General features: G+C 45.6%; 1 protein-coding gene across 1 annotated transcript in view; it reads left to right on the top strand.

Moving 5' to 3' along the window:
- PDAP1 (PDGFA associated protein 1) overlaps positions 1 to 24,916 on the top strand; it is a 34,815-nt gene extending 9,899 nt beyond the window's left edge. Inside the window, exons 2-6 of the mRNA XM_069733903.1 lie at positions 15,394 to 15,485; positions 16,364 to 16,465; positions 17,219 to 17,340; positions 20,113 to 20,264; positions 24,603 to 24,916. Of these exons, the coding sequence (XP_069590004.1) occupies positions 15,394 to 15,485; positions 16,364 to 16,465; positions 17,219 to 17,340; positions 20,113 to 20,264; positions 24,603 to 24,661 (527 nt within the window). The 3' untranslated portion in view covers positions 24,662 to 24,916. The remainder of the gene's footprint in view (positions 1 to 15,393; positions 15,486 to 16,363; positions 16,466 to 17,218; positions 17,341 to 20,112; positions 20,265 to 24,602) is intronic.
- Positions 24,917 to 25,449: the final 533 nt, after the last annotated feature.

Below are 25,449 nucleotides of genomic sequence, written 5' to 3'. Positions count from 1 at the left end.
AGCAAAAACGGCGACAACAGAAAGGATACCAGGACACCAGCAGTAAAGAACGCCAAAGGTCCCAACACAGTAAGGAGTCCAGTATGGTGTCGGGGGAAAAAGCCAGAGGCAGAGAAACCCCAACCGGTATTTATGGGTCCTGGAGGTGGTAAGTGATCTTCGTGAAAGTCAGAGACAGTAAGATTATTATTTGTCTCTTTTAGGGGAGGAAAAGCTTAGGTAAAACCAATTATAAAATCTGTGCCATCTGTAGAGAAGATCTTCCACCCGCCTGGGAGAAGAGATTATGTAATACTTGCATACAGCAGACAGTATCTGAAAGTCTTCCCGGGTTTGCAGCCGATGTAAAAAACCTGATTAAGGAGCAAGTGGAAGACACCTTTAGATCCCTAAAAAGTGGAAAAAAACGGAGAAAGACCAGACACAGGTCCCCGTCTCCGGCGTCAAAAACTGACAGTGATCCTCCTCATCTTCATCATCCTCCTCTTCCTCAGGGGGGGGGGGGGGAGGGGGGGCACAACTGTTTCCCACTAGAAGACACGGAAAGTTCACGTGGCAGCATTGGGAGCCCTATTTAATTTTGATTTAGCCTCAAATAGGTGGGTCTCCAGATTCATCAGAGCAGCCGGGAGATCGAGACCTCTCCCAGTAAAAGTTGTTCCTCAATGGGATTTAAACTTGGTCCTTAAAGCCCTGACTAGACCACCCTTTGAACCATTACATGAAACTTCAATAAAAAACCTGTCTCTCAAAACCGCCCTGTTGGTCGCCCACACATCTGCCCGCAGGGTTAGCGACTTACAGGCTCTTTCAGCTAACCCTCCTTACACACAGTTATTAGAGGATAGGGTCATTTTAAAAATAGACCCAGCATATCTCCCGAAAGTGGCTTCCAAGTTTCACAGGTCTCAAGAGATATCTCTCCCCTCCTCCTGTCCCAACCTTAAAAATAAGGAGGAACAAACATTACATACACTAGATGTAAGAAGATGTCTCTTACACTACCTAGAAGTCACTAGAGAGAGTAGGGAGGATTCCTCTCTGTTTGTGTGTTTCCAGGGTCCCCGGAAGGGGGAAAAAGCATCCAAAGTCACCATAGCAAGATGGATCACGGACGCCATCAGCCTTTCATACTTAGCAAGTGGAATGTCCGTTCCAGGGGAGGTTAAGGCTCACTCGACAAGGGCAGTGGCAACTTCTTGGGCGGAGAAGGCCGGAGCTTCTATTGACCAGATATGTAGAGCTGCTACCTGGCCCTCACCATCCACATTCTATAGGCACTATAGATTGGACCTAATCTCCTCTTCAGACCTTACTTTCGGTAAAAGGGTTTTGGAAGCGGTGGTCCCTCCCTGAATGTACTATCTATGCAAATCTCTCCGTGGTGCCGTCATGGGCGACAGAGAAAAATATAGTTCTTACCGATAACGGTATTTCTCTAAACCCATGACGGCACCTGTACATTCCCTCCCTTCACTTGTGTGTGCACACATCAACATAGTGCCGTAGTCTATTCATAGTTTTTTAAAGTCACGCGGTATCTCGTTATGCTAAACAGTTAAAGCTAACAAATGTTTTAGCAGTCTCCCATCGTTCTCTATGTAAAACAACTGATGCGGGAGAGTGGTACCGCCTTTTTATCTGTAGGTTTCCTGTCCTTGGTGGGCGGATCCCCTCTCTCCGTGGTGCCGTCATGGGCTCAGAGAAATACCGTTATCGGTAAGAACTATATTTTTTTTCTGGTGTTCTGATGAAAAGCAACAATAAGTCTATGGGTCCATGAAAAACACTTGCATCCCACACATGGCATCAGTGTATAGTCTGTGCTGATCGTAGCAAAGCTGTGTCATTATCTGTCCATGATAGACGCTGATGACACACTGATGGTGAAAACAGAAACATGAAATACACACTGATGACACTGATGGTAAAAACAGGCACACGGACCACACACTGATGACGAAAGCGGAAACACGGACCACAGTGATGGTGGAAATGGAAACACGGACCACATACTGATGACACACTGATGGTAAAAACGGACACACGAACCACACACTGATGGTGAATGGGCTAAACACTGATGGTAAAAACAGACACACGAACCACACACTGATGACACCCTGATGGTAAAAACATGCCCACAGACCACACACTGATGACACCAATACCATTTTTTTAATGTACATGTGTTGACGTGTAAATGAGACCTAAAATGCCAGATGCAACCTTATCAATAGTTTCTAGTTGTTGATTCAGCTGTCAAGTTCTCATAAGGCCGGTTTCACATGTCCTGATATTTCCGGTAACGGTAAAACTAGTACCTGAGATATCGGTGTCTGTGTGTGTAATACTTGCCGCACATGTGTGGTAACAGTGTGCTACCCTTGTAGCGCATCAGTACCATACGTGCCTTGGATGCAGCGGTACAGTAAGCACTGTTCCACAGCGCCAGGTGCTGAAGACGGCTCTCATCATTCTCCCCCACTCTGCCGGTGATCGGTACTAACAGTGGAGGCTGCTGAGAGTTATATTCAACTGATTACAGCAAGACCAGGCCGCAGCTGATGGGACTACTACTCTGGGCTGTGGGGTCGGGAAGGCAAATTTCAGACTCCTCAATTTCCATGACTCCGACTCCACCAAACTGGGCTCTGACTCCACAGCCTGCTACTACTCCCATCAGCCTAATCTGCTGCTGCTAATAGCAATGAGAGCAGGCGGCTGGTGGGAGTATTCATCAGCCACCACCTGCACTATAAAGAAATAAAAAAAAAAAAAAGGGTGTGGGTTCCCCTGTATTTTTGAAAACCAGCCAGCAAAACTGACAGCTACAGACTGCAACCCTCAGTGTTAGCAAGGCTGGTAATCAAGAATAGAGGGGGGGCCCACGCTGTTTTTTTTAAATTATTGTTTAAATAATTTTAAAAACCAGTGTGGGGTCCCCCCAATTTTGACAACCAGCCTTGCTAAAGTAGGCAGCTGAGGTCTGGTGTTCTCAGGCTGGTAAGAGACCATGGATGTTGCCCCCCACCTAATAATAGCAGCCCGCAGCTGCCCAGAAGAGGCGCATCTATTAGAGCTCTGCTCATGCAGAGATGAAGAATTACTACTTCAGGTATCCTCACAATGGCACGCTCTGGTTTCAATAAGAACTTTTCCTTTTCACCTGGGTCTCTACGCTAATGTATCTAATTTTTTATTTTTTAGACATGTATCAATGTCTATCTTCCTGTGTAATGTTGAGATGTCCAGAGGGAAGAGAACATGTCTCTGCATACAGCAACACACAGTCCTGTTCATGCTGGATGGAGTTTTTTTTTTTTAATGTAATAGCCCAGTTTTTAAGAGTTGCCCAGATGTAACTTTTCTGTAAAAATAACATAATCTGCATTATTGACCCCCTGCTGCCGCCCCAGCGCTGTCTCCCTGCTGCCGCCCCAGCGCTGCCTCCCTGCTGCCGCCCCAGCGGTGCCTCCCTGCTGCCGCCCCAGCGCTGCCTCCCTGCTGCCGCCCCAGCGCTGCCTCCCTGCTGCCGCCCCAGCGCTGCCTCCCTGCTGCCGCCCCAGCGCTGCCTCCCTGCTGCCGCCCCAGCGCTGCCTCCGTGCTGCCGCCCCAGAGCTGCCTCCTTGCAGCTGCCTCTCTGCTGGCGCCCTAGCGCTGCCTCCCTGCTGCTGCGTCCCTGCTGCTGCCTCGTTGCTGCTGCCGCCCCAGCGCTGCCTCCCTGCTGCCGCCCCAGCGCTGCCTCCCTGCTGCCGCCCCAGCGCTGCCTCCCTGCTGCCGCCCCTGCTCTTTGCTGACACAGCTGCATTGGTAATGTCACAATTACAGCACAAAACACCTGAGTCCAGCCATTGGCTACAACAGCCACATGCTGTATATATGTGTGTCCAAATCACAGTTCACACTGAGCGTTTTTTTTATGCTAATTTTCAGCTGCTTTTTACAGTTCCAGCAAAGCCCATGAGATTTCAGAAATCTCGTGCACACACATTGGTTTTTTGTGTGATCAGTATTTTGTGCTTTGCTGTGTTTTTTGGACGTAGAGCATGTCACTTCTTTCTGCGTTTTTCGGCGTTTTTCACCCATTGACTTGAATGGGTGTTGAAAAGACGCTGCAAAAACGCAGGTATCATTATTTGCTGCTGAAAATTCAAGGACATTAGCATGGACAAAGAGAAAAAAAACGCACCAAAAACACACCTAACCTGCGTTTTTGTCGCAGCTTCTTTCCTGCCAAGAATATCCGGTTTGCTGCAGAAAAAAAGCAGCAAAAAAGCCCTGTGTGAACGTACCCTTACAGTGGGTATGGAAAGTATTCAGACCCCTTTAAATTTTTCACTTTTTGTTTCATTGCAGCCATTTGGTAAATTCAAAAAAGTTCATTTTTTTTCTCATTGATGTACACACTCCACCCCATCTTGACTGAAAAAAAACCAGAAATGTAGAAATTTTTGCAAATTTATTAAAAAAAGAAAAACTGAAATATCACATGGTCATAAGTATTTAGACCCTTTGCTCAGTATTGAGTAGAAGTACCCTTTTGAGCTAGTACAGCCATGAGTCTTCTTGGGAATGATGCAACAAGTTTTTCACACCTGGATTTGGGGATTCTCTGCCATTCTTCCTTGCAGATCCTCTCCAGTTCCGTCAGGTTGGATGGCGAACGTTGGTGGACAGCCATTTTCAGGTCTCTCCTGAGATGCACAATTGGGTTTAGGTCAGGGCTCTGGATGGGCCAGTCAAGAATGGTCACAGAGTTGCTCTGAAGCCACTGCTTTGTTATTATAGCTGTGTCCTTAGGCTCATTGTCTTGTTGGAAGGTGAACCTTCGGCCAGGTCTGAGGTCCAGAGCACTATGGAAGAGGTTTTCATCCAGGATATCTCTATTCTTGGCCGCATTCATGTTTCCTTCAATGGCAACCAGTCGTCCTGTAGCTGAAAAACACCGCCATAGCATGATGCTTCCACCACCATGTTTCACTGATGGGATTGTGTTGGGCAGGTGATGAGCAGTGCCTGGTTTTCTCCACACATACTGCCTAGAATTATCACCAAAATGGTCTATCTTCATCTCATCAGACCAGAGAATCTTATTTCTCATATTCTGGGAGTCCTTCTTATGTTTTATAGCAAACTCTATGCAGGCTTTCATATGTCTTGCACTGAGGAGAGGCTTCCGCCTGGCCACTCTGCCATAAAGGCCCGACTAATGGAGGGCTGCAGTGATAGTTGACTTTGTGGAACTTTCTCCCATCTCCCTACTACATCTGTGGAGCTCAGCCACAGTGATCTTGGGGTTCTTCTTTACCTCTCTCACCAAAGGTTCTTCTACCACAAGTGCTCAGCTTGGCTGGACGGCCAGGTCTAGGAAGACTTCTGGTGGTCCCTAACTTCTTCCATTTAAGGATTATGGAGGCCACTGTGCTCTTAGGAACCTTGAGTACTGCAGAAATTCCGTTGTAATCTTGGCCAGATCTGTGCCTTGCCACAATTCTGTCTCTGAGCTCCTTGGCCAGTTTCTTTTACCTCATGATTCTCATTTGGTCTGACATGCACTGTGAGCTGTGAGGTCTTATATAGACAGGTGTGTGCCTTTCCAAATCAAGTCCTATCAGCCGGACTTCAATGAAGGAGTAGAACCATCTCAAGGAGGATCACAAGGAAATGGAGTGCATGTGACTTACCGTATATACTCGAGTATAAGCCACCCCCCCCCCCCCCCCTAATTTTGCCACAAAAAACTGGGAAAACTTAATGACTCGAGTATAAGCCTAGGGTGGGAAATGCTACCGGTAAATGTCAAAAGTAAAAAATAGATACCAATAAAAGTAAAATTAATTGAGACATCAGTAGGTTAAGTGTTTTTGAATATCCATATTGAATCAGGAGCCCCATATAATGCTCCATACAGTTTATGATGGCCCCATAAGATGCTCCATATTAAAATATGCCCCATATAATCGTGCACAAAGGTTAATAATGGCCCCATAAGATGCTCCATAAAGACATTTGCCCCATATAGTGCTGCACAAACGCTGATTATGGCCCCATAAGATGCTCCATAAAGACACTTGCCCCATATAGTACTGCACAAACGTTGATTATGGCTCCATACAGACACTTGCACATATAGTGCTGCACAAACGTTGACTATGGCCCCATACAGACACTTGCCCCATATAGTGCTGCAACAGACACTTGCCCCATATAGTCCTGCACAAACGTTGATTATGGCCCCATACAGACACTTGCCCCATATAGTGCTGCACAAACGTTATGGCCCCACCAGATGCTCCATGCAGACACTTGCCCCATATAGTGCTGCCCAAATGTTGATTATGGCCCCATACAGACACTTGCCCCATATAGTGCTGCACAAACGTTATGGCCCCATAAGATGCTCCATACAGACACTTGCCCCATATAGTACTGCACAAACGTTGATTATGGTCCCATACAGACACTTGCCCCATATAGTGCTGCACAAACATTATGGCCCCATACAGACACTTGCCCGATATAGTGCTGCAAAAATGTTATGGCTCCATACAGACACTTGCCCCATTTGCTGTTGATGCGATAAAAAAAAAATCACCTCTCCGTCGCTCAGGCCCCCGGAACTTTCAATATTCACCTGACTTCGTTCCGGCGCCGCTCCATCTTCAGTGTCTTCTGCACTGATGTTCAGGCAGAGGGCGCACACGAACCACGTCACCGCACCCACTGACCTGAGCGTCGCTGCAGAAGACGCTGAAGACGGAGCGGCGCCGGAACGGGGAGAAGGTGAATATCGCGCAGCGCTCCCCTCCCCGTTATACTCATCTGCTCCTGGCGCTGTGCAGTCCCTATTTCCCTGGCGCTGCTTCTTCCTGTACTGAGCGGTCACCGTTACCGCTCATTACAGTAATGAATATGCAGCTCCATCCCTATGGGAGGTGGAGCCGCATATTCATTACTGTAATGAGCGGTACCATGTGACTGCTCCGTACAGGAAGAAGCTGGGGCGTCAGGGAAGCAGGGACCATGCCAGGGACAGGCGAGTATAATTAGACAGCCCCCCGCTTCCCCTTCCCTGCCAACCCCTGGGTATGACTCGAGTATAAGCCGAGAGGCGGACTTTCAGCCCCAAAAAATGGGCTGAAAGTCTCAGCTTATACTCGAGTATATACGGTAATTGAGTGTTTGAGCAAAGGGTCTGAATATTTATGACCATATTATGTTTGTTTTTCTTTTTTTAATAAATTTGCAAAAATTTCTACATTTGGTTTTTTTCAGTCAAGATGGGGTGCAGAGTGTATATTAATGAGAAAAAAAATTAACTTTTTTGAATTTTACAAAATGGCTGCAATGGAAAATTTAAAGGGGTCTGAATACTTTCTGTACCCACTGTACATTAGTGATTATTTAGTACGGTACAGACATTTTAGGCAGGTGTGGAAAGAATGTTGGAGAGTGAGAAAGTTTTCAAAACTAGAAGTTTTAACTGTTTATTTTTATCAATTAATAAAATACAAAGTGAATGGATAAAAGGGAAATCTAAATCTTATCACTATTTGCTGTGACCAACCAGTGCTTTCAAAACTGCATCACTTCTTCTAGGTATACAGCAGGACCTCACTAGGGAAGCTGCTCCAAACATCTTTGGGAACTAACCTCAGATCTCATGTGCATGAGGCTTGGGCAAATCCTTCTGTCTCTTTTTGTAATGCTGCACACACTCGATGTTGAGATCAGGGTTCTTTGGGGCCATATCCTCACTTCCTGAAGATGGGTCCTAACCCCTTTACACCCCAAGGCTGTTTGCATATTAATGACCAGGCCAATTTTTCCAATTCTGTCCAGACCACTGTCCCTTTATGAGGTTATAACTCTGGAACGCTTCATCGGATCCCACTGATTCTGAGACTTGATTTTTTGTGACATATTGTACTTCATGATGGGTGCTAAAATTTCTTTATGACTTGTGTTTATTTGTGAAAAAAATGGAAATTTGGTGAAAATTTAGCAGTTTTCAAACTTTTATTTTTATGCCCGTAAATAAGAGATTTATATCCCACAAAATGGTTAATGAATAATGTTTCCCACATGTCTACTTTACATCAGCACAGTTTTTGAAACAATTTTTGTTTGGTAGGATGTTAGAAGGGTTAAAAGTTGACCAGCGATTTCTCATTTTTCCAACAAAATTTACAAAACCTTTTTTTTTTCAGGACCCCCTCACATTTGAAGTGACTTTAAGGGGTCTATATGACAGAAAATACCCAAAAGTGACACCATTCTAAAAACTGCACCCCTAAAGGTGCTCAAAACCACATTCAAGAAGATTATTAACCCTTCAGTTGCTTCACATGAATTTTTGGGATGTGGAAGGAAAAAATAAACATTTAACTTTGTGTCACACAAATTTTACTTTAGACCCCAATTTTTTTATTTTCTCATGGGTAACAGGAAAAAAAGGACCCCAAAATTTGTTGTGTAATTTCTCCTGAGCCGGACGATACCCAATATGTGGGGGGAAACTACTGTTTGGGCACACAGCAGGGCTTGGAAAGGAAGGAGCACCATTTGACTTTTTGAATGTAAAATTTTCTGGAATAATTATCGGATGCCATGATGCATTTCAAAAGCCCCTGATGTGCCTAAACAGTGGAAACCCCCCACAGGTAGCATCATTTTGGAAACTAGACCCCTGAGGAAACATATCTAGATGTGTGGTGAGCACCTTGAACCTCCAGGTGCTTCACAAAAGTTTATAATGTTGAGCCATGAATAAAAAAAAAAATCACATTTTCCCCACAAAAATGTTTCAGGGTACCGTCACACAGTGGCATTTTGATCGCTACGACGGTACGATCCGTGACGCTCCAGCATCGTAACAATATCGCTCCAGCGTCGTAGACTGCTGTCACACTTTGCAATGTACGACGCTGGAGCGATAAATTTAATGACGTATGTGCGATGTAGAAGCTGTTGGTTACTATGCGCACATCGTATACAATATTGTTCACACCTTTGTTACACCATGCGATCATGCCGCCACAGCGGGACACTAGACGACGAAAGAAAGTTTCAAACGATCTGCTACGAAGTACAATTCTCAGCGGGGTCCCTGATCGCAGGAGCGTGTCAGACACAGCGAGATCGCTGGAACGTCACGGATATATCGCTGGAACGTCACAAATCGTGCCGTCGTAGCGATCAAAATGCCACTGTGTGACGGTACCCTTAGCCCGAAAGTTCGCATTTTCGCAAAGGTTACAGGAGAAATTGCACAATACAAATTGTTGTGCAATTTCTCCTGAGTATACCGATATCCCATATGTAAACTACTGTTTCAGCTCACTGTGGAGCTCAGAAAAGGAGTGATGTTTTGGAACGCAGACTTTGATGGAATGGTCTGCCGGCGTCGTACGTGACGTGCTAAGGCTCTGTTCACACTACATATGTGAGTACTGTCTGCTCCACATGCTCAGGAGGTATCCGCACAATAGTGTGCACAGTCAGGATGTCAGTCCACCATACGGACCCACTATAATGAAATGTATGCCACATGCTGCAGGTTACTTTACGGTGTCCCTCGGAATAGAAAGCGCAGTCAGTTATACATCAGGCACATACCGGTCTGATGGAGACTGAAAGAACATAATTGTCATGGTTGTGGTCTGGGTTCTCTCCCGGTCCTCACGGGGTTAATGGTCTTTGGCCTCCTTTTGGATCTGGGAGGGACACACTGTACAGACCAAAAGTTTGGACACACCTTCTCATTTAAAGATTTTTCTGTATTTTCATGACTATGAAAATTGTACATTCACACTAAAGGCATCAAAACTATGATTTAACACGTGGAATTATATACTTAACAAAAAAGTGTGAAACAACTGAAAATATGTCTTATATTCTAGGTTCTTCAAAGTAGCCACCTTTTGCTTTGATGACTGCTTTGCACACTCTTGGCATTCTCTTGATGAGCTTCAAGAGGTAGTCACCGGAAATGATTTTTACTTCCTACTGAATAGACTGTTAGAATTTGTATTATGGCAAGAAAAAAGCAGCTAAGTAAAGAAAAACGAGTGGCCATCATTACTTTAAGAAATGATGGTCGGTCAGTCCGAAAAATTGGGAAAACGTTGAAAGTGTCCCCAAGTGCAGTGGCAAAAACCATCAAGCGCTACAAAGAAACTGGCTCACATGAGGACCGCCCCAGGAAAGGAAGACCAAGAGTCTCCTCTGCTTCTGAGGATAAGTTTATCCGAGTCACCAGCCTCAGAAATCGCAGGTTAGCAGCAGCTCAGATTAGAGACCTGGTCAATGCCACACAGAGTTCTAGCAGCAGACACATCTCTACAACTGTTAAGAGGAGACTTTGTGCAGCAGGCCTTCATGGTAAAATAGCTGCTAGGAAACCACTGCTAAGGACAGGCAACAAGCAGAAGAGACTTGTTTGGGTTAAAGATCACAAGGAATGGACATTAGACCAGTGGAAATCTGTGCTTTGGTCTGAGGAGTCCAAATTTGAGATCTTTGGTTCCAACCAACGTGTCTTTGTGCGACACAGAAAAGATGAACGGATGGACTCTACATGCCTGGTTCCCACCGTGAAGCATGGAGGACGAGGTGTGATGGTGTGGGGGTGCTTTGCTGGTGACACTCTTGGGGATTTATTCAAACTTGAAGGCATACTGAACCAGCATGGCTACCACAGCATCTTGCAGCGGCATGCTATTATTATTTATTATTATTGTGCCATTTATTCCATGGTGCTTTACATGTGAGGAGGGGTATACATAATAAAAATAAGTACAATAATCTTGAACAATACAAGTCACATCGGGTACAGGAGGAGAGAGGACCTACCCGCGGGGTCTCACAATCTACAAGGGATGGGTGGGGACACAGTAGGTGAGGATAGAGCTGGTCATGCAGTGGTTTGGTGGATCGGTGGTTACTGCAGGTTTTTGGCTTTTCGGAAGAGGTGGGTCTTCAGGTTCTTTTTGAAGGTTTCAATGGTAGGTGAGAGTCTGATATGTTGTGGTAGGGAGTTCCAAAGTAGGAATGATGCGCAAGAGAAATCTTGTATGCGATTGTGGGAAGAGGAGATAAGAGGGGAGTAGAGAAGGAGATCTTGTGAGGATCAGAGGTTGCGTTCAGGAAAGTACCGGGAGACGAGGTCACAGATGTATCGAGGAGACAGGTTGTGGATGGCTTTGTATGTCATGGTTAGGGTTTTGTACTGGAGTCTCTGGGTAATGGGGAGCCAGTGAAGGGTTTGACAGAGGGGAGAGGCCGGGGACTAGCGGGGGGACAGGTGGATTAGTCGGGCAGCTGAGTTTAGAATATATTTGAGGGGTGCGAGAGTGTTAGAGGGGAGGCAACAGAGCAGGAGGTTACAGTAGTCAAGGCGGGAGATGATGAGGGCATGGACTAGGGTTTTTGCAGATTCTTGATATAGGAATGTATGGATCCGTGAAATATTTTTGAGTTGAAGATGGCAGGAAGTGGAAAGGGCTTGGATATGTGGTTTGAAGGAGAGATCAGTGTCAAGGATTACCCTAAGACAGCGAGCTTGTGGGACTGGGGAGAGTGGGCAGCCGTTTACTTTAATGGATAGGTTCGTTGGGGAAGTTACGTGAGATGGGGGAAAGACAATTCTGTTTTGTCCATGTTAAGTTTTAGAAATCTAGAAATCCTTTAGAAGAAGGATGAAATAGCGGATAGACATTGAGGGATTCTGGTTAGTAGGGTCAAACCAAACCACAAAGCAAAAACAGTGCAAAAAGTCCATGGTATAGACAAATATTATAAAATTTATTCAAAACTACAAAAGGTCCTTAACAACATGGAGGTAAAAATCTGCAATCAAATGCACACTCTATAGATGAGTCAGGGTTGGGATGAAGACTGTGGTGAGGTTTGGGATGAAGTGGGAAGGGATCGGGTCAAGTGCACAGGTTGTGAGATGCGATCTTGAGAGTAGAGTGGTTTGCGTTTAGTTGGACCATCATTTATTTTTTCAACAGGACAATGACCCCAAACACACCTCCATGCTGTGTAAGGGCTATTTGATCAAGAAGGAGAGTGATGGGGTGCTACGCCAGATGACCTGGCCTCCACAGTCAACCCAAGCGAGATGGTTTGGGGTGAGCTGGACCGCAGAGTGAAGGCAAAAGGGCTAACAAGTGCTAAGCATTTCTGGGAACTCCTTCAAGATTGTTGGAAGACCATTCCCGGTGACTACCTCTTGAAGCTCATCAAGAGAATGCCAAGAGTGTGCAAAGCAGTCATCAAAGCAAAAGGTGGCTACTTTGAAGAACCTAGAATATAAGACATATTTTCAGTTGTTTCTCACTTTTTTGTTAAGTATATAATTCCACATGTGTTAATTCATAGTTTTGATGCCTTCAGTGTGAATGTACAGTTTTCATAGTCCTGAATCTTTTGGCTCTGACCCAGTTTGTCCCTTTGATTGTGATTCAGCATTCTGTCTCGGTACTGTTTGTTCGCCCGTTTTGTATATTGACTCTTGCCTGGCTTTTTGACTGTCTTTCCCCCCTGGTACCGCTACGTTATCTCTGGTTCTGACCCCGGCTTGGCCCTGATTACGTCCCTGGCTGTCCCCCCTGGTAACGGTGTCGTCCTCTGGTTGTGACCCTCACCTGTCCGACAGCTCTCCTTTTTTCTTTGTCGGAGCCTAGCTCTCCGGAGCTCTGGCAGTGGTCTCCGCCCCCGGCAGTCACGTGCTTCAGGTCCTGTCCGCCTGAAGCACATCTCTTTGCCAATGCCGCTCCACATCTCTGGGATCCTAAACTGACCCCGGAATGTGTCATTCTGGGCACTCGCACCGGGCTAGTCTGTAAGTACCGTGCGGAGTGCATGACAACAATCCCATCTTCTGTCTGGTGCATGATTGCCTTCTATTTTTGTTTTCCAGCGTTTTTTTCCCCACACCTGGCTGAATGTTTTGCACAGTGCTGTGAGTGTCCCCATAGAGACACTAGATAATGAGCAGCCTCCTGTCCTCAGTCCCGATTCCCCATTTATAGGTCTGGTATATAAGGAAAGGCAGCGTCTTGTTTGGGGGACACAAAAAATGCAAACAGTAAAGATTCATTTTGTTATATTGTTTTTTTACCTTAGCAAAAGCCAGAATCCACCAATATAATGTACATTTTGCAGCTACTATCTGCCTGTGGCCTCCATTAGTTATGGGAAAGGCCTCCATCAATAAGTATAATAGCATCTGATATTTAGAACCTATTTTACCAGTGCTCACCATTGTTTCATCACTGTGCTCCCTCGGGCCAGCAGCCGTGTAGTCCCCCGTGCCGTGTACTGTAGTCACTGATGAGCCCCCAGTGTGTAGCCCTATCAGGCTGCCTGCGAGAAGGAAACAGAAACACAAATTCCCGGCAGAGTCTTGCCTGGCAGACGATGCCATTATAAGGCTGACACATATGCAATGTCTGGATTAGGGTTTCTAAACTTTCTGTGGAAATGTCTATGTAACGGGTTAGTGTACCTACAGCACCACCAGCCGCTAATATTCTGTATCCCATCCATGTTTCAGATTATATTCCGACTGGTGGAGCAATGGCTACCCAATGTGAACACTGCAGTATCTGGCGTTGTGACCCTGACATTTACAGTACTGGTTCAGCCTGGTGGCGATCTGGGGCAGGCAGTAGCCCTAGCATCCACACTTAGTCATCCTGACAGTCTACATGACTGCACATGATGGGTTCCTCTTACCATCGTCTGCCTACCCTCTCCATTCTGCAGGCTGACCCAGAAGAGCACACAGCGCGGGATTACCTGCCCTCAAATGTTCCTGCTGCAGGACCACTATTGTCTATGAGCGGACTGATGTTGCAGCTCGGCGGGGGGGGACTGACACAGCAGTAATACCAGACGCAGCCTGGGGTCACAAGCAAAGCAATGCTATGGTGGCCCACACTTTACCAGAGCCATTAATCACATGCGACCATAATATCTGATACCAATGAAACGTATGCCCATTACCTGAATTCCAATGCCAATGTAAGCAGAGCTGCTGGTAGACCCAAAACACTCTGCGTCCACTGTCCACACTGGTCATCAGTAGCCTAAAAGAGGAGCCGCCTCCAGGCCTAAAGATGAGCCGCCATCAGGCCTAAAAGATGAGCTGCCTCCAGGCTTAAAAGATGAGCCGCCTAAAAGATGAGCCGCTTCCAGGCCTAAAAGAGGAGCCGCCTCCAGGCCTAAAAGAGGAGCCGCCTCCAGGCCTAAAAGAGGAGCCGCCTCCAGGCCTAAAAGGAGCCGCCTCCAGGCCTAAAAGAGGAGCCGCCTCCAGGCCTAAAAGAGGAGCCGCCTCCAGGCCTAAAGGAGGAGCCGCTTCCAGGCCTAAAAGAGGAGCCGCCTCCAGGCCCAAAAGAGGAGCCGCCTCCAGGCTTAAGCCTAAAGAGGAGTCGTCACCAGGCCTAAAAGAGGAGCCGCCTCCAGGCCTAAAAGAGGAGCCGCCTCCAGGCCTAAAAGAGGAGCCGCCTCCAGGCCCAAAAGAGGAGCCGCCTCCAGGCCTAAAAGAGGAGCCACCTTCAGGCCTAAAGAGGAGTCGTCACCAGGCCTAAAAGAGGAGCCGCCTCCAGGCCTAAAGGAGGAGCCGCTTCCAGGCCTAAAGGAGGAGCCACCTCCAGGCCTAAAGAAGGAGCCGCCTCCAGGCCTAAAAGGGGAACCGCCTCCAGGCCTAAAAGGGGAGCCGTCTCCAGGCCTAAAAGGGGAGCCGTCTCCAGGCCTAAAAGGGGAGCCGTCTCCAGGCCTAAAAGGGGAGCCGCCTTCAGGCTTAAAAGGGGAGCCGCCTTCAGGCCTAAAAGAGTTCAGTTTTTAGTCTTATTTTATTCCTGCTTCTTTTACATCCGCCGTACTTTACCAGTTACATGAACCTTGTTTTTAAGTGCCAATTCTTATAGTCTCTAAAAACTGGCTACTTGTGACCTGCTGACAAGTCCCCACCTTCTATAATGCCTCTGTCACTAAATGTTGAAGTTTGTTTTTATTCTTCATCAATCTTAATGGATTGCACTTAGGTACAGCAGGAAAGCTTCTGCCGCACCAGGGGTAGGAATACAGAGCCTAACACGCCAGTAGGAGGCCATTTTGGCTTGTATCTAGCTAGTCTGCTACTAACAAAATGTTTGGAAAAATAAAGTAAATTACAGTGTTTTATACAGCAGTATGTGGGAAAGAAAAAATACAGGTGAAATGTGTATGGCCAGGCGGAGTCCATAACTAAAATGTGAGCAGGGCGTGCTGTGTGTGAGCGATGTATGGGAAGATAATCTCGGCATACCCACCTACTCCGCAGCTTTCTTGCCGTAGTGCAGCTATGACGTCTTCTGCTTGTATCCTTGTCTTATGCAGGAAGAAAAGGAGGTCACAAAGGTCGGGTGAGGCAGTACACAAGTCCGGAGGAGATCGACGCCCAGATAAAGGCTGAGCATGAGAAAGCGTTGGTACGTGTGCGCTATGGGATGTGTAGGCTCCCTCACGTGCAATAAGAGTCATGCTTTTCATTAGTGCTTTCCTCCTTACTACCACCAATGTGGAGAAATTGGTTTCATCACCACTTGTCTTCTGTCTTTTTTTTTTTTATTGAATTTTTGCACACAATAGAAAAATGGTTTTACTTTATATGCAAATGAGGGGAGCTCTGTGCCCCGATGCTACCCCTTAGTAAATGTGCCGCACACCTTCCCTTAGATTAATTGTAGTTAATTCATGTCAGGCTACCTTACTGAAGCAGCGGCTACAGGGAGAAACTGAAGCTCTTTTCTCCCTGCAGCTGCTCCAGTCATGCTGCGGGGCTGGAATACTCACGGCTCACTATAAAGGGAGTGCTCTGTAATCCTGACCCTTTACTTTGACTAACAGCCTGCTCTGCACAGCAAGCTGTCAGTCAGTGTGCTGGAGAGTGATCACAGCCTCACTCCCTGTATAATGAGAGGCGCCTATAACATCCACAGCACTGTTCTAGTGACTTGTAGCAAGCGACTACAGGGAGAATAAAACTTCATTTTCTCCCTGTAGCCACTGCTCCAGTAAGGTAGTCAGTCTTTGAAGGGAACCTGTCATCACCAAAAAAGTGATTTACCTGCAGATATAGTGGTAATGTGCAGATAAATAGCTTACATATAGTTCGGTCACACCAGGTGCCCAGGATTTTTGGTAAGGGCACCGGTCCTAGCAGCTGCACTTCTGGTTCGTGTGTTAGTCAGCAGAGCGTTCCTGTGTTGGCAGGTCATCGGTGCGGGCTCATTATAATGGCTATACCAGCACTCTTCTCCATCACAGTCCATCTATAGACATTGACCTGTTCATATTCTTTCCATAGGAAGCAGAACTCGAGGAAGGAGGTGTGGGAGGCGCTGAAGACCCCACAAAGGCAAAGAAAGATCAGAGCTCAGATGAGAGTGAAGACGACGACGACTATCAGGTATTTTGTTTGAAGGAATATGACATACTCCTAAGTAAACCTGTGCCATTACTTCAAAAACATGGCAGCCTTTTCTATGTTCTGTCCTCATCTGTTTTGTAGCATTAAGTGACTTTAAAATATAAGACAAATTACTTCATTTATTGGATTTATCATATTTTCGAGATATAATGGGGTATTCTGGTCTGAGTAATTGATGACATTGCATGGATATGCCTTGGAGGTTCGTAATGTAGGACCTCCATAAATCTTTCACGGCTGCCTTCCTGGCCACTTGGCTGTGCAGGTGAACAACCCTACAGCCCCTTCATTCTTTGGTTCAGTGGTGGTCCCAGAGGTCAGGCCTAGCTAACCTTAGATGGCTGCCAGCCAAACCATCAATGGAAGCATCGATTGGCCAACTAATGTGTATGGCCGGCCTTGGTCTTCTTTGCTCTCATGTATTTGTCTGATATCTACCTCCTGATATCTTACTTTACCCGCGCTGGATCATCGGCTACATAGCTTGGCCCTGGTGGTCTGAAGTGTTACGTGACGAGCTCTGGACTAATTCCAGTGGCCGTCTGCAGCGCTGTAAAGGCGGCTGCGGATTATAATTCACCTCTGTACCATTTTTAGTGTCACGGCTTCACCCCACCTTTCTTTTTTACTCTTAAGATAACCATGATGCCAACTTTTTAGTACTATTGCAATTTGAAAGTGTTACTTTTATTGTAGACGTATAATTAAGATGTAAATGTTTTTATCCTTCAGCAAAAGCGTAAAGGAGTAGAAGGCTTAATTGATATAGAGAATCCTAATCGTGCAGCACAGGCGTCTAAAAAGGTCACTCAAGTTGATCTTGAAGGACCGAGGGAACTGTCCCGAAGAGAAAAGTAAGTTCTGATTGCCAGAACACGGCTCATCCATCCTCCATCACTTTGGTCAATCAGTCTCACTGTTAATGTTTCAGACTTATAAAGTAACCTGTCAAATTAGTTAGTTAATTAAAACAGACGATTTACTATATATTCAGTGTTCTGTACCTGTGTATATGACTTGTTAGGGCATAAAACTAATGGGGATAATGTAGAAACCATTAGATGGTCACCACACTTACAGAGCTTAGGGGTTTAGGCCTTAATTTACATTTACCCAGTGGGTTTGCACTATACATATATTTTTGTGTTTGTTTATTGTCAGGTTTTTTAATATTCATATAATAAAAGGTGTTTTAGAAGAATTCATGGAATTAGTTTTTGATTGTTTTTTTCCTCCATTTATATTACAATTGTAAAACATTTGTTAGGGCATCTACACATCTTGGAGGGCATCCCATCCCCTCTGAGCCAGGGCGGTGAGAGACACTTAGAAAAAGCGTTTCATTCTCAGGCAGACTTGGCTGGCTGTACGTTTCAGACCTTAAATATTCCCACAGTGGCCTCTCCCCTGCAATCCCTGCTGTGCCCAGTACAGCCTGCATCGCATACAGACAACTCTCAGAGACGTCATGTATAAGCGGCAGTAATGCAGTATTCTTCCTTATCATTTCATCATCAAGACGAATGGTAACAGTCGTCCTATAATAATCTGCAGTCTGAATGATGAATCTGTGCTGCGTTTTATGTACATGCTCAGTAGTGACCAGGGGTGTGGGGTCGGAGTGGAGATGAATCTGTGCTGCACTTTATGTACATGCTCAGTAGTGACCAGGGCTGTGGGGTCAGAGTGGAGATGAATCTGTGCTGCACTTTATGCACATGCTCAGTAGTGACCAGGGCTGTGGAGTCGGAGTGGAGATGAATCTGTGCTGCACTTTATGCACATGCTCATTAGTGACCAGGGCTGTGGGGTCGGAGTGGAGATGAATCTGTGCTGCACTTTATGCACATGCTCATTAGTGACCAGGGCTGTGGGGTCGGAGTGGAGATGAATCTGTGCTGCACTTTATGCACATTCTCAGTAGTGACCAGGGCTGTGGGGTCGTAGTGGAGATGAATCTGTGCTGCATTTTATGTACATGCTCAGTAGTGACCAGGGGTGTGGGGTCGGAGTGGAGATGAATCTGTGCTGCACTTTATATACATGCTCAGTAGTGACCAGGGCTGTGGAGTCGGAGTGGAGACGAATCTGTGCTGCATTTTATGTACATGCTCAGTAGTGACCGTTGCTGTGGGGTCAGGAGTCAGGGAAAGTGAGGAGTCAGAGTCGGGTTTGGCTTACCGACTCCACAGCTCTGGTTATTACACATTTTTATTTTATAATTGTGAACTGAACACAGTAGCTAAAAAATCCTGCAGAGAACATACAAGCTCCGTCTCTTTGGTCTGATTCTAGCTTAGGACGCCGCTGCTGCAAGGCACTGTGCTACATAGTGAGCTCCCCGGCCGGCTGTGGTGGAGGGTAGTTATCATGGGGTCAGTAAAACTAGTGTAGAGGGAACAATTGTCAGCTCTTGATAACACCTAAGGCCACGTTCCCACGTTCAGTATTTGGTCAGTATTTTAAGTATTTTACATCAGTATTTGTAAGCCAAGACCATGGGTGGAACAAATAGAGGAAAAGTAAAATACATGTAGAAACATATGCACCACTTCTGTATTTATCACCCACTCCTGGTTTTGGCTTACAAATACAGATGTAAAATACTGACCAAATACTAAACGTGTGACCGTAACCTTAGAGACGTTATTTTACTGCATCATTCAGAGAGGACAGTATAATAAACGTGGAGCAGTAAGGGTATGTTCAGACCACCACTGCCATGGGCTTGCTGGTCTTTCACTGTCCTGCAATGATGATTTGCCAACTATGTGCTTGTGTCTTAGCAGTTACATACAGGCATTTCCCTTGTGGCCATTGATTGGCTGTGGCTGTCACATGCTGCACATGTGTGCATTACCCCTTAAGCCAGTGATTGGCTGTGGCGGTCACATGCTGCACATGTGGGCATTACCCCTGAGGCCAGTGATTGGCTTTGGCGGTCACATGCTGCTCATGTGGGCATTACCCCTGAGGCCAGTGATTGGCTGTGGTGGTCAGGTGCACATGGTTGACTTGTCCTCTATGCAATTAACCATTTTCTCTGCTGCATTTTCTTTTTAATTCAGCACCATCCTTATTTTTCCTCTGCTGTATAACATCATTCACTTGTGGCAAAGGCTTATGTTCCTCAGCTCACTCGAATCCTGTGGAATTGCTTGTGCCCATAGTTCTCCAGTGAATATATCTTGATCCTGTGACCAGCTGGGACATGTAGTTCTTCTGCCACTACTAACTATACTCGTCCTATTTATCACAGCACAAGATATAATGGCGTACTTGGGGTCCTTGACTTAGTAACATTGATAAATGCTGCTCTAGAATGACCTTTGTACTTTTTGATGTCCAGGACTTATATATATATATATATATATATATATATATATATATATATATATATATATATATATATATATACACACACACACACACACACACACACACACACACACACACACACACACACACACACACACACACACACACACACACACATATATACATATATAATTTCTCAATAAGTGCTTATTCATACAGACCTGCCGTCCTGCGTCCACCATTACAATATTACCGCTATCTAATGTCGTGCCTCTAATAATGAAGCTTCTGTTTTTCATTTGCAACAGAGAGGAAATAGAAAAGCAAAAGGCAAAAGAACGCTACATGAAGTTGCATTTAGCAGGGAAAACAGACCAAGCGAAGGCTGACCTAGCTCGTCTGGCAATCATCCGAAAACAGAGGGAAGAGGCAGCAAAGAAGAAGGAGGAAGAAAAAAAAGGTAAGTGTGCAATAGGCCACTTCCGCTGCCCAAGGATCATCTTGCAGAGCTTAAATTATCATCCTTACAACTACCATATCTGTTGGGGAATAGCCGAGACTGTATGGGGTACAGGCCGATACCATTGGCAGTGATGCTGTCCCACTGACCACAGCCTTCTAGCAAGATGCCGGGACTAGAAGGCTGACGCTGAGTCTGACAGGACCCCGCTCAGGCCTAACCGTGATAATACAGAACTGCTGTATAAGAAAAAGTAATGGAGTCCTCTCCAAATTTCCATTCTAACCCGTTATAAAACATACAATAAAAGTGAAAATAAATCAAAATGAACACATCCCCATCACTAACTGTTACTACGGTAGGCCTAGCGAACTAACTCTAATTTAAAGGGGTGGTCCTAAAATGTCCTTTCTAAATAAATATCTTTACAGCCAAACCAGTTGTATAAGTACCTTTATTACACTTCTCCCTATCCTGTTAATCCCTAAATGTGTTTTTTTACTGCACTTCCTGTGACATTTCATGTGAGCGGAGTCTCGCACAGGACCTTACAGAAGGCTGTGCATCCGCACCCATCCTGACACAGTACGTTAACAGTGGGCAGCACTGAAGATATTTGCTACAGTATCTTGCATCGCCGCCCTCTGAAGATGAATGGATCCATGGTGATAGAAGCGATGAGAGGCGAGTGCAGCACTGGCATTCTGCTTCTATCTCTGCTGCCTCATCTTCTAACGGTGAAACAAGTCGTCTTTGGGGAGCGGTGATAGAAGCAGTGCGTCACACCAGCGCCACTCCCTGATGATCATCCAGGACATCTTCAGAGGGCGGCGATGCAAGAAACTGTAGTAAATAACTGGAGTGCTGCCCCATGATCAAGGCCTATTCCGGGAAAGGTGATAGATGCTGCAGAGAAGTGTGCAGCCTCAGTGTCCAGTGAGAGACTCTTCCCAAGCAATACGTCACAGGAAGGGCAGTAAAAGCAAGCACATTTAGGGATTGGATAGCTAGGGAGAAGTTTAGGCTGTTGTATAATAAAGCTAAATACAAAAGTGGTTAGGATGTAAGGATAGATATTTAGGAAGGACATTTTAGTTACAGGACAACCCCTTTAACGTACCTTTCAAGAGCACAGAAAATGATGCAACATTTCCAGTTAGAGTTGCCCGCAAAAATTCTACAGAGCAATACAGAAGAAGTCATGTTAAGATTTGACCAAATCTCATCCACATCTAGCAGAGAATTTCCATGTGGAATTTACAGTATAATTATGTTGTGCACTTGGTGGGGTTGAAAAGCGCAGGCTCAGGAGCTGAGCCTGCTCCATACATGGCAGGTCCCGGCTGGGTGACCAGAGCTATAGATATAAAAGTTTAAATCGACCCACTTTTTTTTTTTTTGTCCCTTTTGCAAGAGCCATAACTTTTTTCTATTGTTATGTCTACAGGACAAATAATTTTGAATGACACCAACCATTTTACCATATAATGTATTGAAAATGGTAAAAAAAATAAAATAAAATTCCACATGGGATGAAATGGTGAAAAAAGCGCTATTCCACCATCGTGTTCATCGTAACTGGCAATATGATTCTCCAGGTCAGCACGAATACAGCGATACCAAACTTTTTGTCTACATTTTAAGTGGTGAAAAAAAAGTTTTGAACTTTAAAAAAAACAAACAATTTTCAGCCTTTAAAGCGTTTGTCCCATACGAGATACGGCCACTACCTTTCAGCCCATCAGTCTGATATGCTGTATATCTGCCCCTAACCAAACCTGCAAAACAAGAAAAAGACCTTTTATTATACTGACCTGCGGGGCGGTCCGGTCCGGTGGACGTCGCTGTCTTTGTCTGGCACGTGCCATCTTCTTGTGATGCAGTCCTCCTTGGTTCATATGGCTGACGCGTCCTACTTCATCCACACAGACTCCCTGGCATTGCGCTCCTGTGCAGGCGTATTTCTTAGCCCCGACCAGGGCAGAGCAAAGTACTGCAGTCGCATGCATTGGGAAAGGTCAGAAAGCCCCTGTGCATGCGCACTGCGGTACTCACTCTGGTACGCCTGCGCAGGAGCGCGATGCCGGGGAGTCTGTGTGGATGAAGTAGGACGCGTCAGCCATATGAACCAAGGAGGACAGCATCACAAGACCTAGACCAGCGACACCCCTCGGATTATACAATGCTGTATATCAGGGCTGAAAGCTGATGGCCGTATCTCATATGGGACAAACCTGGTGACAGGTTCCCTTAAATAAAACTTTTAATTTTTGAATGGGGAAAAGGTGGGTATTTTAAACTCTTATATAATTTTCTATCTTTATATATTTAAAACATTTTTTTCCATTCCTTTTCCCCTTTATGGGAGTTGAACCTATATAGTATACTATATACTGCAATACCACAGCCCGTGTCAGTAGCTGAGCATCACAGGAGGACTAGGATGGCAGTTATGGGGGCTGTCATCGGGCCCTTCACAACTATGGTAATTTAAGAGCACCCCACGATTGTATTGCTTGGGGCCGCTAAGAGTCAGTGCTTGCACACTGTCGAGCAGGCAATTTAAATGGTGCTGTCAGTGATCGACAATGGCATCTAAATGGTTAGTGGCAACGATCGGTGCTAGCTCCGGACGCTGCTGTTATTTTGGCTATGTAATATTTGTTGTGTACGGTGCGGGCTCCGCTCCTGAGCACGCTTCATACAGCCCTCAGCGACTGGTGACAAATCTACATGATTGGTGAGGAGTATAAACGTTGTAGTGAATATAGAGTAGGACCAATTATTTCTTGGCTTATATACCGACGTCACCCCGAATTTATTGAAGCAGCATTTCTGCAGCGCTCAACTATTTATGGCAGACCCATTGTCATTGAAAGGATCTACTGCCGACCATGTTCTCCTCCATTCCTTTCAAGATGGGGTTCCAAAGTCTCATTGTCAGGATCGCCTAAGGGTTCCACTGGTCAGACCCTTGAAATCAGCAAGTATAACTTGTCATTTTAGGAAAACCCCTTTAATAACTTATATCAGGGTTTCATCACCATGATCTCTTATAATTGATTTATCACCAAACCACTTAGGCTATGTGCACACGTCGCGGATTGGGGTGCAAAATTTTCCGCACAAAATCTGCATCTCCTGGCAGAAACTGCAGGTGCGGATTTGCCGCGTATTTTATGGGGATTTTGTGCGGATTTGCCGCAGAATTGATGCAGATTTTCTGCGGTTTTCCCCCTGCGGATTTTTATTATGGAAGGGGTCAGAAACACTGCAGTTCCGAACAAAAGAAGTAGCATGCTACTTCTTTTATTCCGCAGCTGTTTTCATGCTGATTTTTCCTACTACTGCTTTCTGTCTTTATTTCTTTTTCTGTGACTATCTGCATTAAAAGATAATGTGGAATAACTAGAGAAGTCACACTACACTGAGTCTTCTCATTATCATTGGGATTTACTGTGCTACTGGGGGCCAAGATAAGGCAAGATAGCAGATGACTACACCCACAAGGCTCAGTGTCCAACTTCTCCCTCTCTTCTCAGTTTCTAGTGGAGTTGCAGTACTCCATCATGTTGTGGTGACTGTAGCTATAATATTCTATGACTTATGTAAAAGACAATTATTGTCGCAGCCAAGTGCACACACCCACAAGAACAATATGGCCGCCCGCATGAAAAAATGTAAAATAAAAGAAACTACAAAATATACAGTATATATAAAAAAAAAATCTAGAAAATAGTTTTATGATAAAGTGGAGGCGTTGCCGATATCAAGTGATCAGATTATAATATATACTGTAAATCCCATGGGCAAATAATTGTAGCTTTGATATATCTCCTCAGTAAAATGCATGAGACATTGCCGTGAAGCGTGGTGCTGGACTGTGTGGAGCACCAGCTCGCACCTTCCCACGGGGCCCTCCGGACGTCTCCTGGGGCAGTACAGGCAATGCTGGGGCAGTACAGGCAATGCTGGGGCAGTACAGGCGATGCTTGGGCAGTACAGGCAATGCTGGGGCAGTACAGGCGATACAGGGGCAGTACAGGCGATGCGGGGGCAGTACAGGCGATGCGGGGGCAGCGCTGGCGATGCTGGGGCAGCGCAGGCGATGCAGGTGCAGGACAGGCGATGCGGGGGCAGCGCAGGCGATGCGGGGACAGCGCAGGCGATGCGGGGGCAGTGCAGGCGATGCGGGGGCAGCGCAGGCGAGCTTAATCACCTTTTACCTTCCTTTACTATGGAAGGAGCGATATGTGTACCGGCTATAGAATTACATAGAGTTTTTATGATATGATTATTTTTCTTTTCTCTTTTTTTAATATCTATTTTATTTTCCAGTAAAAGATGGAGTGGGAGCGGCGGGCAGAGGAATGCAATCAATGTCTCTTAATAAATAACGACTAGTGCACAGAGACCACATCAGCGGACCCTAGGGCCAGTGCGGCCAGGTCTGTAGACTCCGTGACTAGCCAGTACTCTGGCCCCTTGTGTGTCCACCATATGCTACTCCTGATCAAGTCGTCGCAGCGTTTACATGCTGAGGATATGAAAAGAAAGACTGGACACTCACTGAGCACATATTTATTACATGCTGAGTGTTTGTGGAGCTGGGGGTCCGGGACAGGGGAATAAAGTTTGGAATTCAAACTAAATGTTCTGGATTTTACTATTTCTTTTTCATCTAAAAGTAATGACTTCTACCTGCTTGTGTCCACTGTCTGTATAGTAAACCGTGAGTTACCAGTTCTTACAGGGGACGACTAGTAACATTAGGCTATGTGCACACGTAGGAAATGTGGTGCAGAATTTTCTGCACTAAATCTGCATCTGCAGATTTGATGCAGTTTCTGTGCAGTTTCTATGCAGTTTCTGTGCAGTTTCTATGCAGTTTCTGTGCAGTTTCTGTGCAGTTTCTATGCAGTTTATGTGCAGTTTCTATGCAGTTTCTGTGCAGTACAATGTAAATCAATGTGAAAAGAAAAAAGCTGTGCACATGGTGCAGAAAAATCTGCGCAGAAACGCTGCAGAACTGCACAAAAGAAGCGACGTGCACTTCTTTGAAATCTGCAGCGTTTCTGCGCAGATTTTTCTGCACCATGTGCACAGCTTTTTTCTTTTCACATTGATTTACATTGTACTGTAAATCACAGTGCAGTTCTGCAGCGTTTCTGCAGTAGAAAAATCT

This window comes from Ranitomeya imitator, chromosome 7 (genome assembly GCF_032444005.1).
Source record: "Ranitomeya imitator isolate aRanImi1 chromosome 7, aRanImi1.pri, whole genome shotgun sequence".
Classification (NCBI taxonomy): domain Eukaryota; kingdom Metazoa; phylum Chordata; class Amphibia; order Anura; family Dendrobatidae; genus Ranitomeya; species Ranitomeya imitator.
Note: the sequence above shows the minus strand (reverse complement) of the source record. Positions and strands in the feature narration are given on the sequence as shown.